Source organism: Theropithecus gelada, chromosome 20 (genome assembly GCF_003255815.1).
Source record: "Theropithecus gelada isolate Dixy chromosome 20, Tgel_1.0, whole genome shotgun sequence".
Classification (NCBI taxonomy): Eukaryota; Metazoa; Chordata; class Mammalia; order Primates; family Cercopithecidae; genus Theropithecus; species Theropithecus gelada.
Genome location: NC_037688.1, coordinates 63,103,027 through 63,117,032, shown reverse-complemented (window position 1 = coordinate 63,117,032; position 14,006 = coordinate 63,103,027). Strand labels below are relative to the sequence as shown.

Here is a 14,006-nt window from a genome sequence, read left to right as displayed (position 1 = left end):
CCTCTCTTTAAAAAAATCACAAGATTGGGCACCCTTAAAACAGTATATGGAACTGAATAGCAGTTGTCATCTTTAAAAAGAGGCACCTGCTTTCCATTTTCCCATAGCCTCTTCCATTTCCTAGTGACCCATTTCATCCATTTATTCCTGAAGGCATTTGAGTTGGTGAGCCCCAATTTAACTTCCCTGGGTCACCATTTTCTTTTTTTGCTTTCATTTATTGAGCACTCCCTGTGTGTCAGGCTCTCTATTAACCATGGACCACATGCTACACATATCATCTTCAGTTATCACAATAGTCTTATAAATAGATACTTTTTAATTTCCATTTTGTATGTGAGAAACTGAGTAACTTGCCCAAGTTCTGGCCTGTAAGTGGTAGCGCTGAAATTTAAGCCCAGGTGAACCTGAAGCTGAAGCTCTCAACCTTTTTGCCCTGTGGTACCATCTGTTCTGATGGCAATGGCCTGCTTTCCAATGAAATAATAGATTTGGAAGAACTTTGAAAATACAAAGGGACTTTTCTTGTCTAAGTTGTACGTTTCTTTAAAGTTTGTCTTTTTTACGATGTATAATCACAGGGATCGATTAGCGTTGTGTGGCTTCATTTACTTAGTCACTTTTCTATATTAAGGAAACAGTTCTCATTTTAAAATGCTAACAATTACTGTCTAGAACTTTAAAAGCACTGAGCTGACAATAAAAGTCCAGGCCTTTCACAGTATTTTAGCTGTTCAACCATTTTTTTAAAACCTGTTAATATATTTTCAGAAATTCCGCTTGCCTCCACCATCATCTGACTTTCTAGCTGATATTGTTGGGCTACAAACAAAACAAAGAGCTGGAGATCTGCCCAAGACAATGGAAGGTATAGCTATGATGCTGGTTTGATGATTTGCTTACTCTAAAAGATGTGGACATGATTGTAAGTAGGTTTAGCACAACAGAACTCAATTCTAACTAACTTAAGCACAAAAACAATTTTTGTTTTTTTGAGATGGGGTCTCACTCTTGTCACCCAGGCATAAGTGCAGTGCTGTGATCACACAGCTCACTGCAGCCTTGACCTCCCAAACTCAAGCAGTCCTCCCACTTCAGCCTCCTGAGTAGCTGGGGAACTACAGGCACGTGCCACATTCCCAGCTAATTTTTTTTTTTTTTTTTGAGAAACGGGGCTCCACTGTGCTGCCCAGGCTGGTCTCAAACTCCTGAGCTCAAGTGATCTTCCTGCCTTGTCTTCCCAAAGTGCTGGGATTATAGGCATGAGCCACCATACCTGGGCCACAAGAACAGTTTTTTTAAGGAAAACTGGGCAGGTACCCAGGGAGGTTAGATAGCAGGAACCACAGCCAGGGTTCATGCCTCAGAAACCATCTGGTTAGATAGCTAAGGATACCTGGGTATCACTAACATTGGACTGTTATGAATTACTCTGAATAATTTCTAAACTGTCACTGGGTCTTTGTACCCACCAGTGTACAGGTGGGAAGGAATATCATGCCTTTGACTAATATAAGGGATACTTGCTGATACTACTCACAGTGAAGAATAAATAGGCAGGAGGTTTAGATACTAGCCAGCTGCAAGATTCATGATAGCAGTGTTTTTCAAACTATGGGTTGTGTCTGATTAGCAAGTTTTAGCTAACCTTTTTGGTTTTGCCGGGAGGTGAGTGATAGAATAGTATAGGACTTATCAGAGTTCATTGCATATAGTAAGGTTAGGTATTGTTCAATGATACTGTATTTTGTGTTCAGAAATTAATTGAATAATATCAACCAGTGTTGAAAAAGTAGTGAGGAGTAACTTGATTTCTTATCTCCTCTAGAAATGTGCTTGTATTATCCTCTGTCCTAATCCCCACTTCTAATTTTCTATCCTTCCATTGTTCTCTTCTTCTCATGGATGCCCATTTTTGATCTGCAGTTGTATTTGATTTGATCTGCATTGTATTTTAAACATCTGTGATTAAATCACAGAGTAATCATTATGAGATTCTAGGTTCAAGTAAAAATATCATGTTGTGAAAGAAAAGATGTAATCAGGAAAAAGAAATTTGACATGTTTGAAGAGTACAGCTTGTTGGGCATGCTGAGAAGAATAGGAGGAGGCAGTGATGAGAGACAAAGCTGGAAAGGCAGATTAAAGCCACACCCTGCAGGCTTTATTTTTATTTTATTTTTTATTTTTATATTCTGTACCAGCCACAGAGAGACAACCTGCAGGCTTTGAATGCCATGCCAAAAGAATTTGGATTTTATTCTGTAAGCCTTGAGGAGCCAGAGAGGTTATGGCAACTTCTCTATCCTCTTTAAGTATTTCACTTCATCTTCCCATGCTAAATATCACAGTCCCCAAGGCATAGTCCCTCGCACTCTGATCTTCGTTAATCAGTCTTTCCTTTGGAGTATTCGTCTGTTTTTGCCAAGTTCACCTATTAGTTTTCTCTGAATGACTCCTATATCATTATCTCTAGGTCTGATGCCCTAGCTTGCAGGCCTGCATTCTCAACTGCCTGCTGAATATTCCAATTGCTATTTGGATATTCTACTGTCCTCAGTCACAACATAGCTAAAAGCATTTTTCTCATCCTCAAATAATGGGCTCTTCATATTCCCTCTTGTTGGTGTCATTTTTCTCTAAGACACCAGTGTTGAATTTTACAATTTTCTTTTGGCTCCCTATCCCCAATCTGTCTGCATGCCTAATTCCCTTTGCTCCTATAAATCTCTATTCAGATGTCAATTTAACAGAGACCTTCTCAGATCATCCTATAAAAAACATAAGACAATAACCCTTTTCCTGCCCCAACATTTCCTATCCTTTTCTCTTCCTTTTCTTCAAAACCCTTATCTTACCTGATATATTACATATTTATTTGTTTATTATCCATATTTCCAACTAGAAGTTAAATTTCATGAGGAATTTTGTTGGTTTTGTGCATTGGGAAATTCCTAGTGGCCAAAACAGTGCCGGGTATATAATAAAGTTATAGATAAATATTTAAATATTTTGCTGGCTGAATTGAGTTATTTTTTCACCATGTTCTACCAGTTTTTTGTGTATGTTTTATATGTATCCCTTTTCCTCCATCCCTTTCACTATCTTAATTCGGATGCTGGTAACAACTTTTTTTTGAGACAGAGTCTTGCTCTGTTGCCTAGGCTGGAGTGCAGTGGGATGATCCCGGCTCACTGCAACCTCTGCCACCTGGGTTCAAGTGATTTTTGTGCCTCAGTCTCCTCAGTAGCTGGAACTACAGGCAGGCACCACCACACCAGCTAATTTTTGTATTTTTAGTAGCGACAGAATTTCACCATGTTTGACCAGGCTGGTCTTGAGCTCCTGACTTCAAGTGATCCACCCGCCTCAGCCTCTCATAGTGCTGAGATTACAGGCATAAGCCACTGCACTTGGCCTTCTTTCTTCAACATTTATTTTAATTTCCGGGGTACATGCGCATGATGTGTAGGTTTGTTACATAGGTAAATGTGTGATGTGGTGGTTTAGTACACAGATCAACCAATCACCTAGGTATTAAGCTCAGCCTCCATCAACTATTCTTCCTGATGCTCTACCTCCACCAATCCCTCTGACAACCCGAAATGTGTGTTGTTTACTCCCCATGTGTCCATGTGTTTTCACCATTCAGCTCCCTCTTATAAGTGAGAATATGTGGTGTTTGGTTTTCTGTTTCTGCGTTTGCTGAGAATAATGGGTTCCAGTTCCATCCATGTCTCTGCAAAGGACGTGATCTCATTCCTTTTTGTGGCTGCGTAGTATTCATGGTGTATATGTACCACATTTTCTTTATCCGATCTATCATTGATGGGCATTTGGGTTGATTCCATGTCTTTTCCACTTGCATGTATCTTCATAACAGAACGATTTATATTCCTTTAGAATATACCCAGTAACAGGATTGCTGGGTCAAATGGTATTTCTGCCTCTAGCAGATGCTCATAATTTTTTGGCCAGAATTACTGTAAAGCCCTTTCTAGCCTCTTTCTACTTCATTGTCTTTCTTTCTTTCTTTCTTTCTTTCTTTATGTATTTTTAAAAATTTAGGCCAGGTGCAGTTGCTCATGCCTATAATCCAAGCACTTTGGGAGGCTGAGGTGGGTGGATTACCTGAGGTCGGGAGTTCGAGACCAGCCTGACCAACATGGAACAATCCCATCTCTACTAAAAATACAAAATTAGCTGGGTGTGGTGGTGCATGCCTGTAATCCCAGCTACTCAGGAGGCTGAGGCAAGAGAATCACTTGAACCTGGGAGGCAAAGGTTGCAGTGAACCGAGATTGCGCCATTGCACTCCAGCATGGGCAACAAGAGCAAAACTCCGTCTCCAAAAAAAAAAAAAATCTAGAGACAGGATCTCCCTCTGTTGCCCAGGCTGAAGTGCAGTGGCACAATCTAAGCTCACTGCAGTCTCAAACTCCTACATTCAAGCCATCCTCCTGCCTCAGCCTCCTGAGTAGCTAAGACTTGTAGTCATGCACTACCATGCCTAACCAATTTTTGTTTTGGTAGAGACTGGGTCTTGCTCTGTTGCCTAGGTGGTCTCAATCTCCTGGACTCAAGCAATCCTCTTGCCTTGGCCTCCCAAAGTGCTGGGATTACAGGCATGCCATGCACCCAGCCTCTACTCCATTTTTTACAAATCTTTGAGGTTGATGTTTCTTAAAACACTGCTTTAATTATGTCACTTCCACTTTCAGGAACTTTTTGTGGCTCCCCATTATGTATTGAATGGTGGACGAAAATTATCCTCTTCTCTCAACTTTGTTTCCTATACTTGTCTCTTGCACAGACCTTTTTTTCTTCATCACTGGTCTACTGCCAAACCAAGTTTACTCTACGTTTCTGTCTTACCTGGAATGCCCTCTTCTACTTATGATACTTTGGCTCTTTTCCTCACAAGGACCAACTACTCACTTAGGCCATCTTGAGCAAGTATTGTTTGAAGAAGGATATATGTGGGTAGAAAGCCAGCAGGAACCTAAGTAGCCCTAGTGAAGAGATTTTCTCCAACCCTCTCATAGCATCTACTTATCTGTGTGTGTATTTTCCTCTTCTGACTAGTCAGTTCTCGCTGTCTCTCTGTCTCTCTGTCTCTCTGTCTCTCTGTCTCTCTCTCTCTCTCTCTCTATATATATATATATATATATATTTTTTTTTTTTTTTTTGAGACAGAGCCTTGCTCTGTTGCCCAAGCTGGAGTGCAATGGCACAATCTCTGCTCACTGCAACCTCCACCTCCCAAGTTCAAGCAATTCTTGTGCCTCAGCCTCCTGAATAGCTGGAATTACAGGTGCATGCCACCACACCCGGCTAATTTTTGTGTTTTTAGTAGATATGGGGTTTCACCATGTTGGCTAGGCTGGTCTTGAACTCCTGACCTCAAGTGTTCTGCCTATCTCAGCCTCCCAAAGTGCTGGAATTACAGGTGTGAACCACTGTAACTAGCCCAGTTCTTTATATTTTTTAGTGAAAATTCTTAAAGCAGGCAGTCTGATCAACTGATTTTTCCTTTTAAGAGCATGTCTTGATAAGGAATATCAAGTCATTGGTCAATCTATAGATGACCTCTCTTGAGCCGGGTCATACCCTTAATCCAATCAGTAATGGTCCCTGGTTAAAGAACAAGCTTTTGCTGCTTAAATAGGTGGCTGAGGATGGAGTATATTTAGCTAGAATGAACCGTAAGGGAGTGACAGGCACTGTAAAGAACAGGTTGAATATACCAACTATCTGAATTCTGTGTTTTTTTAAGACTCAGTTAATCTTTTCCTTTCTTGATCTCTGACACTCCAGTGTAAAGTATATTCTTCCTCCTATCCCTTTATTGTTTTAGCTCATTTGGGACTTCATTTTCTCAGTGTTTTTTTGTTTTGTTTTGTTTTGTTTTGAGACAGAGTCTTGCTCTGTCACCCAGGCTGGAGTGCAGTGGCGCGATCTTGGCTCACTGCAAGTTCTGCCTCTTGGGTTCACGCCATTCTCCCACCTCAGCCTCCCAAGTAGCTGGGACTACCGACGCCCACCACCATGCCCGGCTAATTTTATTTTTGTATTTTTAGTAGAGACAGGATTTCACCATGTTAACCAGGATGGTCTCGATCTCCTGACCTCGTAATCCACCTGCCTCCGCCTCCCAAAGTGCTGGGATTACAGGCATGAGCCACCATGCCCTGCCTCTCTGTGTTCCTATAATGGTAATAGATTGCAAGCCCCTAAATGGTTGGGGCTGAGTTTTATACATCTTTTGATCTTCCCTGTGCTTAGCCTATGCAACCTCAGGAGACATGTCTTCTAGGGTTCTTAAATACACATTCTAATATACTTTCAATTGTTTTTCTTTTAGGGCCTTTACCTTCTAATGCAAAAGCCACCATCAACCTTCAGAATGACCCCATCATTCAAAAGTATGGCTCTAAGAAAGTGGGCTTGACCAGATGCCTTCTGACAAAGGAGGAAATGAGAACGTTTCACTTTCCATTACAAGGTTGGCTTAGGCCTAATCTGATATTGCCAACAATGTAAAAATAACAGCTTATTTAAATACTACTGTTGGAGATTGATTTATGTGGCTGTTTTCTGAATGGCTTATTCTTATTTCATCTTCTATTAATGAGGAAATATCTTAAGCACAGTGTATCCCAAAGTGTGTGATGTATATTGTGATTGGCAAAGTGATGATTTTAGGTAGTACATGAATGTGACATTGAAGAGCATTGAAATAATATTTAATGAGAAAGTTACTCCCTTTCTTTTTCATTCAGTTTTCTTTCATTTCTTTATATTAAAAACAGTTAGTATGTCTTTAATATTTTAACACTTTTCCAATACTTCTAATTCTCCTCCCACACTGCCCCCACATTTCTTTAACAAATAGAGCAGGTCTAGGCTCAGAGCCTTGGTCAATTATATAGCAAGAATTTAATAAAAGTACTTTGATTTCATTTTATTTTCTTTGTTGCCTCCTAATTATAGCAATGATAATTAAATTTCCTTTTTTTTAACTGAGATATAATTTAACATACCACACATTTCACCCACTTAAAGTTACAATTAAGTATTTTTTACTATCTTCATAGAGTTATACAGCCATCACCACAATTTTAGAACACTTCTATCATCCCAAAAGAAACCCTATAGTATAATTTCCCTCCAACTCCTGAGCCTTTGACAACCGTTAATCTGTTTTCTATATATAGATTTACCCATTCTGGATATTTCCTGTAAGTGGATGTGCAATATGTGGTCTTTGTGACTGGCTTCTTTAACTTGCATAATGTTCTCAAGGTTCATCCATATTGTAGCATGTATCAGTACTACATTTATTTTCACTGCTTAATGATACTGCCATTGGATAGACTGTTCATTGGGTGAAGGACATTTGAGTTGTTTCCACTTTTTAGTTATTATGAATAATGCTGCTATGAACATTCAAGTACAAGTTTTTTGTGTGGACACATGCTTTCATTTCTGTTGGGTATATACCTAGGAGTATAATTGCTGGGTCACGTGATAACTCTGTGTTTAACCTTTTGAGGCACTGTCAGTCTGTGAAAGCAGCAGCCATACCATTTTACGTTCCCACCAGCAACATACGAGGTTTCCAGTTCCTGCACATTCTTGCCAACATTTGTTATTATCTTGTTTGAATATATCCATCCTAGTGGCTATGAAGTGGTGTCTCATTGTGATTTTGATTTGCATGTGTCTGTTGGCTGATGATTTTGAGCAACTTTTCACGTGCTTATTAGTTATTTGTATAGCTTCAGAGAAATGTCTATTCGGATCCTTTGTCCATTTTTAAATTGGGCTGTATTTTATCATGGAATTATTGGAGTTCTTATATTCTGGATGCATAAATTTTATTTTTTTTAATTTATTTTTTTAAGTTGATGTGGATGTGTTTTATAGGTCCCAGGCACCATACTAAGTGCTTTTTTGTATATTAACTGGCAATCCTATGATATATGAACTAAATTTAACTCCATTTTATAGATGGCTTTTTCTCTATTTATTTTAACATATTTATAACCATCTTTTTCTTGAGGTTGCACTACTGTCACATGAGCACGTAGTAAGGGCAGTACTGCTGACACCTATAAAACACCACTGAAAATATAGATAAGATAGGCCGCAAGTATAGTGTCTCTGAGATTTGGGGCTGCCTTTCTTCTCTGGGATAGACCATATTTTGATTCTTTTAATTGCGATTAATTGGAAATTTCACAGTACTGGGAATCAGAAATCGGTCAAAGGTTTGCCTAGCCCCGTTTGTTCCTTGTCAAACAAGATTTAGATGTTACCTTTACTGCTCTAGCCTCTGCCGAAAGGTAGAAGTCTTCAACAATTCAGATGCTTTTGGGTCTCTGAGCTAAATATGCATGGTTATTGACTCAGGGTACACAAATAGAGGGAGTACCTTAAGTCTGTAGCTGAGCCTCTGTAGGAAACATGTGATTCCAGAAAATGCAGGCAAGGCTCTGAATAGATGTTTCAGAGGAATCTTGAGGGTTGAGTTGGGTGGAGGGACATGTATGGTGAATGTTACTTAAACTTGCTTCCTGCTGTGAAATCCTTTTAGATCTCCATTATGATGGAATCTCATTCCTATTTTCTCTTCCTGTATTTAGGAAAGAAAGATTTCACATACAGTTATTTGCATACTTTATTCATTCTTTCTTAGCGCTGACATGGAAAGGGCCTAATGACTTTGAGTTTAGCCATGATTTAGTTATCTCTTTTCTCATGAGGAGGAAAAATTGTTACTTGGCAACTGCCAGGAAGTTCAAGCCCCAGAATCTCCTCCTAACAGCAAGCCTAAGTTATTCTTTCAATATAAAAATGAGTAGATGGTGAAAAACTTGAGGACAGAGATTGTATCTTATTTAGTCTTTGTATTTCAAGTGTCTAACATACCAACATATCTGACTAAAATATCTAGTATTTTAGTTTTACCTGCTTGAATCTAAGAGTGATGTTTACCATCTCTATTCTAAAGGCAAATATTTTCTTCCTTTTTTCCTAGGTTTTCCTGAGTGTGAAAACTTTTTACTTACCAAATGTAATGGTTCTATAGCAGACAATAGTCCTCTCTTTGGACTTGACTGTGAAATGGCACGTACTACTTTTGATTTTTCTATTGGAGTGTTACAAGCTGAGGTCTAGTAGAAAATGATTTCTTGAGTCTACTGCACCAATGAACGAATACATTCATTTCTAGTATTCTGTTTTAATAGCTGAAAGTAGGTCCTTTTACTCATACTTTAGAAAACTTAGATCTGTATTCCAGGATAAAGAATAAATATCACATAAGTGGCTGGGTGCAGTGGCTCACACCTGTAATCCCAGCACTTTGGGAGGCCGAGGTGGGTGGATCATGAGGTCAGGAGATCAAGACCATCCTGGCCAACATGGTGAAACCCCATCTCTACTAAAAATAAAAAAAATTAGCTGGGCATGGTGGTGCACACCTGTAGTCCCAGGTACTCGGGAGGCTGAGGCAGGAGAATCGTTTGAACCCAGGAGGCAGAGATTGCAGTGCGCCAAGATTGCGCCACTGTACTCCAGCCTGGTGACAGAGCGAGACTCCATCTCAGGAAAAAAAAAAAAAAAAATCACATAAGTTTTCCAACTAGTTACTATGTTTAATCAAGTCTTTGCACATTACTATAAGTTGATTCCTTATGTTTGAACAAGTATTTTGTTGTTGCTGCTATGAGGACTTTGCCTTAATTGTTGGTTTGGCTTAGTTTTACACCTTGAAGACCAGAAGTAGGATTTCTCTCCTTAAGTTCCCCTCATGCTTTGCTTTATCTAATTGTAGTAAGCCTCTTTTCAAAGACAGTGCATCCTCTTTCAGTACTCAGGAAACAGTTTCTCAATTCTTAATAGAGTAACTAAGACCTAAAACTTGAGAATCTGACATATCAGGGTGTATATCCTGTCCTTGCCTGTTAGTGGCTATGTCACCTTGGACAAATTCCCCTAACATATCAGCCTGGGCTTCTCCCTCTGTGAAGTGGGGGTAATAATAAAGACTACCTCAAAAGGTAATTATGAGAGTGGCATATATAAAATGCTTAGTACAGCACTAGCTGATAATAGAATGGGCTTAATAAAAATTACCTATTAGAGGTATTTAGCATAATACTGGATATAGTACACACTCCATAAATGGTAGATATAATTATTAATACTATTTGCATTCATCTTCCTTGTGCAAATTACACTGTGTTGATCCTCTTAAGTGTAACATTCAACAGCCTGCCCAGCTTTAATTTCACTCACACTAGATCCTCTAGTAAGCAAGTTTGTGCCATTGCTGCAGGGACCCTGGTAGATTAGAATAGATGGCAGTTGACATAGTGCAAATAGTAAGAGGAAGCAATACCTTCCACAGTTCAGCAGACTGACTACATCTTGGTCTTTCAGTGCCTCACATCTAAGGGGAGAGAGCTAACACGCATCTCACTGGTTGCTGAAGGAGGCTGCTGTGTTATGGATGAACTGGTCAAACCTGAAAACAAGATTCTGGACTACCTCACCAGGTATTTTTCACCTTGTCTTCAGCTCTTCTGAGAGCTATCAGACTAGAATGGAATAATTCTTAAGAAGAATGGCCCATAGCTTCAGTTTAGTTGGGTTTTATCTACTTAAGTATTATCAAAGATTAGGGCATCACATAGGTATATTTTAATGCTGAAATTGCACAATGTCAGTGTATAATGCTCTTGCCCTTCTTGATCTTCAATCTTCTTGTGACCTAAGTCAGCAGAATATTATCTTCCTTGTTCCAGAATCTCCCAATTATAATCAGTATCTACAACTGCCAAACAGCTGGAGCTTTGCTTTCTGATAAGACCTCATCTGAAAATCTGCAAATCATCATTTGGCAGTCAAGTGATGTTAGAGCTTAATCTGCCTTGACCCCCAAAACACAAACAAAACTATTATTTTTCATAACAGAAATTCAAAGCTCAAAATGTTAGTCTACTTTTCCAAAGATTAGCATGTAATTTCAGAATGTACACACAGTGACTAGGCAAGAAGCCAGTGAAACATTACTGTTCCCATCCATTGAAGTGGCACCGGTAGATTCATGACTACTTAGGGACAGAGAGGCAATGATAGTGATAAATAACTGTCCTATTAGCAGACTTGACAATTAGATTCTTAGGGAACAGTCACGTGTGGCAAAGTTGTATGCACAAGCATGTTTGTCACAGTATTGCAAAAATGTAGGTATATAAATGTCTGAAAGTAAGGGATTAGTTAAAATACGTTGCATCTGTATGATGGAATACTCACTCTGTAACCATTTAAAAGGATGTGCTAAAATAGATTTATTGACATGAAAATGTGTTTATGACGTATTACAAAGGATAGATTTGTTAAAAAGCAGCTCATGCATTATGATTATATTTTTATAAAAATTAAATATATACCTGAATCTATATCAAAAGTATGGAAGGACATTTAATAAAATGTAAAAAGCGATCATCTCTGAGTGATAGGATTATGACTAATTTTTAATTCTTATTTGTCGCTTTGGACACTAAGCATATATATATAAACTATAATTTTTTAAAATGTTATTTTTAAAATGTCTTTCCAGAGAGGAAAACTTGTTAATATCCTTGCCTGTCCATTTCTCTTTTTTTATTGAAAGCTTTTCAGGAATCACGAAGAAGATTCTTAACCCAGTGACGACCAAACTCAAAGATGTACAGAGGCAGTTAAAAGCACTGCTTCCTCCTGATGCTGTGTTAGTGGGCCACTCCTTAGATTTGGATCTCAGAGCACTGAAAGTGAGTATCTGATTTAGGACTTTGTATTTTCAGTATAAATGCCTGTTCCATTTATCTCAAATCTAAAGTCTTGGGCTCTTCTCCCCCACCCTGCTAGCCCACTTGTTTTTTCCTTTAGCATAAGACATTACTCATTTTATTCTCTTTCTTCCTCAGATGATACATCCATATGTTATTGATACATCATTGCTTTATGTCAGAGAGCAGGGCAGAAGATTTAAGCTAAAGTTCTTAGCCAAAGCTATTTTGGGGTAGGTTTGCTTATATACTATAATATTGTCCTGACAAACTGCATACTATTAGCATATAGTATCTAATTTAATGCGTATTGCAAAATTCAGGATTTCTGCTCTCTTTGTTTATAAACATTATTTTTTTGCATTTCTTATAAAATGAAGAAATTGTAGCAATAGAGACAGGGGTTTACATTCATAGTTGAGGCTTAATGGATAGAACTGAACCATGAAGGCAGAAGAGGTAACCAAAATTTCAAAACATACCTATATGCCTATACAAGATAGTGTAACATACTTATACTGCCCTATTGTATTAAGACACATATGTACAAAGGTGTTCATTATAACATGGTTTAAAATAGCAAAATAGAAAAACCTCAAATATTCTAGAAGTCTGAGTAAATTATGGTTATCTATATTATTGAATATTTTGTTGTTCAAAAGAATATGATAAATCTGTATGTTATATGGAAACCTCTCTAAGACACTCCTGAGAATAAGAGATGCAGAGCAAGATTTATATATGCCTCAATATTTATATGATATAGATTAGATTTAGTTCTATCTATAGACATAGGCATATACATATATTAAGCTTTTTAAAAACACCTGAGAAAGTATTTAAGTATGTATAGACACTTATATACAAATAAAAAAGTTTCAGGAAGGCAATTTTAAACAATGGTTAGATCTAAGAAATGGGCCTGCCCCATTTCTTAGAGAGGGGACTGGCCGGGGAGTCAGCTAGATGCTTTTTGTTGGGTAGCCTTTTGTCCACATGCTATGCTTGCTGTGAACAAAGCCATTCCTGATTGTTCTGCACCCCCAGTGCCTCTTGCAGGGCCTGGCAATTAGCTGGAATAAAGGAACCTTGATTGTTGTGATGCAAATCTAATTACCAGAATTCTAACATTTTATATGTAATCACAACACTTGAGATGGTTGAAAGAGCCTATCATTAAAAGTGCTGTGAGTATGTCAATTTTATACTGACTTTCCAGGAAGGATATACAGTGTCCAGACAGACTTGGTCATGATGCCACAGAAGATGCTAGAATAATCCTTGAATTGGCTCAGTATTTCCTTAAGTATGGCCCAAAAAAGGTTAGTATCTTTGACCAGTGTGTTCACCTTTCTTAAAATCATAGGACTAAATCAGTCTATCATAGACTACCAACTCCTGTTACCTATTTTTATGAAAATGGCAGTGTGGGCTGGGTGCAGTGGCTCACGCCTATAATCCCAGCACTTTGGGAGGCTGGGGCGGGCAGATCACCAGGTCAGGAGTTAAAGACCAGCCTGGCCAATATGGTGAAACCCCGTCTCTACTAAAAATACAAAAATTAGCCGGGTGTGGTGGTGCATGCCTGTGGTCCCAGCTACTCGGGAGGCTGAGGCAGGAGAATCGCTTGAACCAGGGAGGTGGAGGTTGTAGTGAGCTGAGATCGCGCCACTGCACTCTAGCTGGGCAACAGAGCAAGACTTCATCTCAAAAAAAAAAAAAAAAAGAAAATGGCAATGTGATTGAAGCCTAGCATATATTTTGAATTAAGACCCGTATCACTAGCATAATGTAGTGGTTAAGTATATAGTCTCTGCAGTTGGGCTTATCTGTTTTAAAATATATGTTCTACTGTATGTCTAGCTGTATAATCTAGGGTAATTTCTCTGAACAACATCAGTTTTTGGATGTATAATAGGGGAATACACACTTTTCTAGGATATTGTTGAGAGTAAATGAGATACTGTGTATAAAGTTCTTAGCACAGTGCCTTAAATATATTAAGCACTATACTGGTGGCATGGTGATTATTGTAGTTAATACTAATAATTGTAATAATTATAAAAATTCTGCATAGATTTTAGTTTTCTTAGAGTAGGGGGAGCATACAATTGTTTCACCAGCAGTTCAGTGGGTACAGATTAGAACAGCACATAAGGGAGA

The 14,006-nt window shown here is 38.5% G+C and overlaps 1 protein-coding gene across 1 annotated transcript in view; it reads left to right on the top strand.

The window, feature by feature from the left end:
• REXO5 (RNA exonuclease 5) overlaps nucleotides 1-14,006 on the top strand; it is a 44,787-nt gene that overhangs the window by 9,511 nt on the left and 21,270 nt on the right. The window contains exons 5-11 of the mRNA XM_025371495.1: nucleotides 772-868; nucleotides 6,365-6,505; nucleotides 9,044-9,132; nucleotides 10,450-10,565; nucleotides 11,687-11,825; nucleotides 11,982-12,076; nucleotides 13,063-13,165. Coding sequence (XP_025227280.1) covers nucleotides 772-868; nucleotides 6,365-6,505; nucleotides 9,044-9,132; nucleotides 10,450-10,565; nucleotides 11,687-11,825; nucleotides 11,982-12,076; nucleotides 13,063-13,165 — 780 coding nt within the window. The remainder of the gene's footprint in view (nucleotides 1-771; nucleotides 869-6,364; nucleotides 6,506-9,043; nucleotides 9,133-10,449; nucleotides 10,566-11,686; nucleotides 11,826-11,981; nucleotides 12,077-13,062; nucleotides 13,166-14,006) is intronic.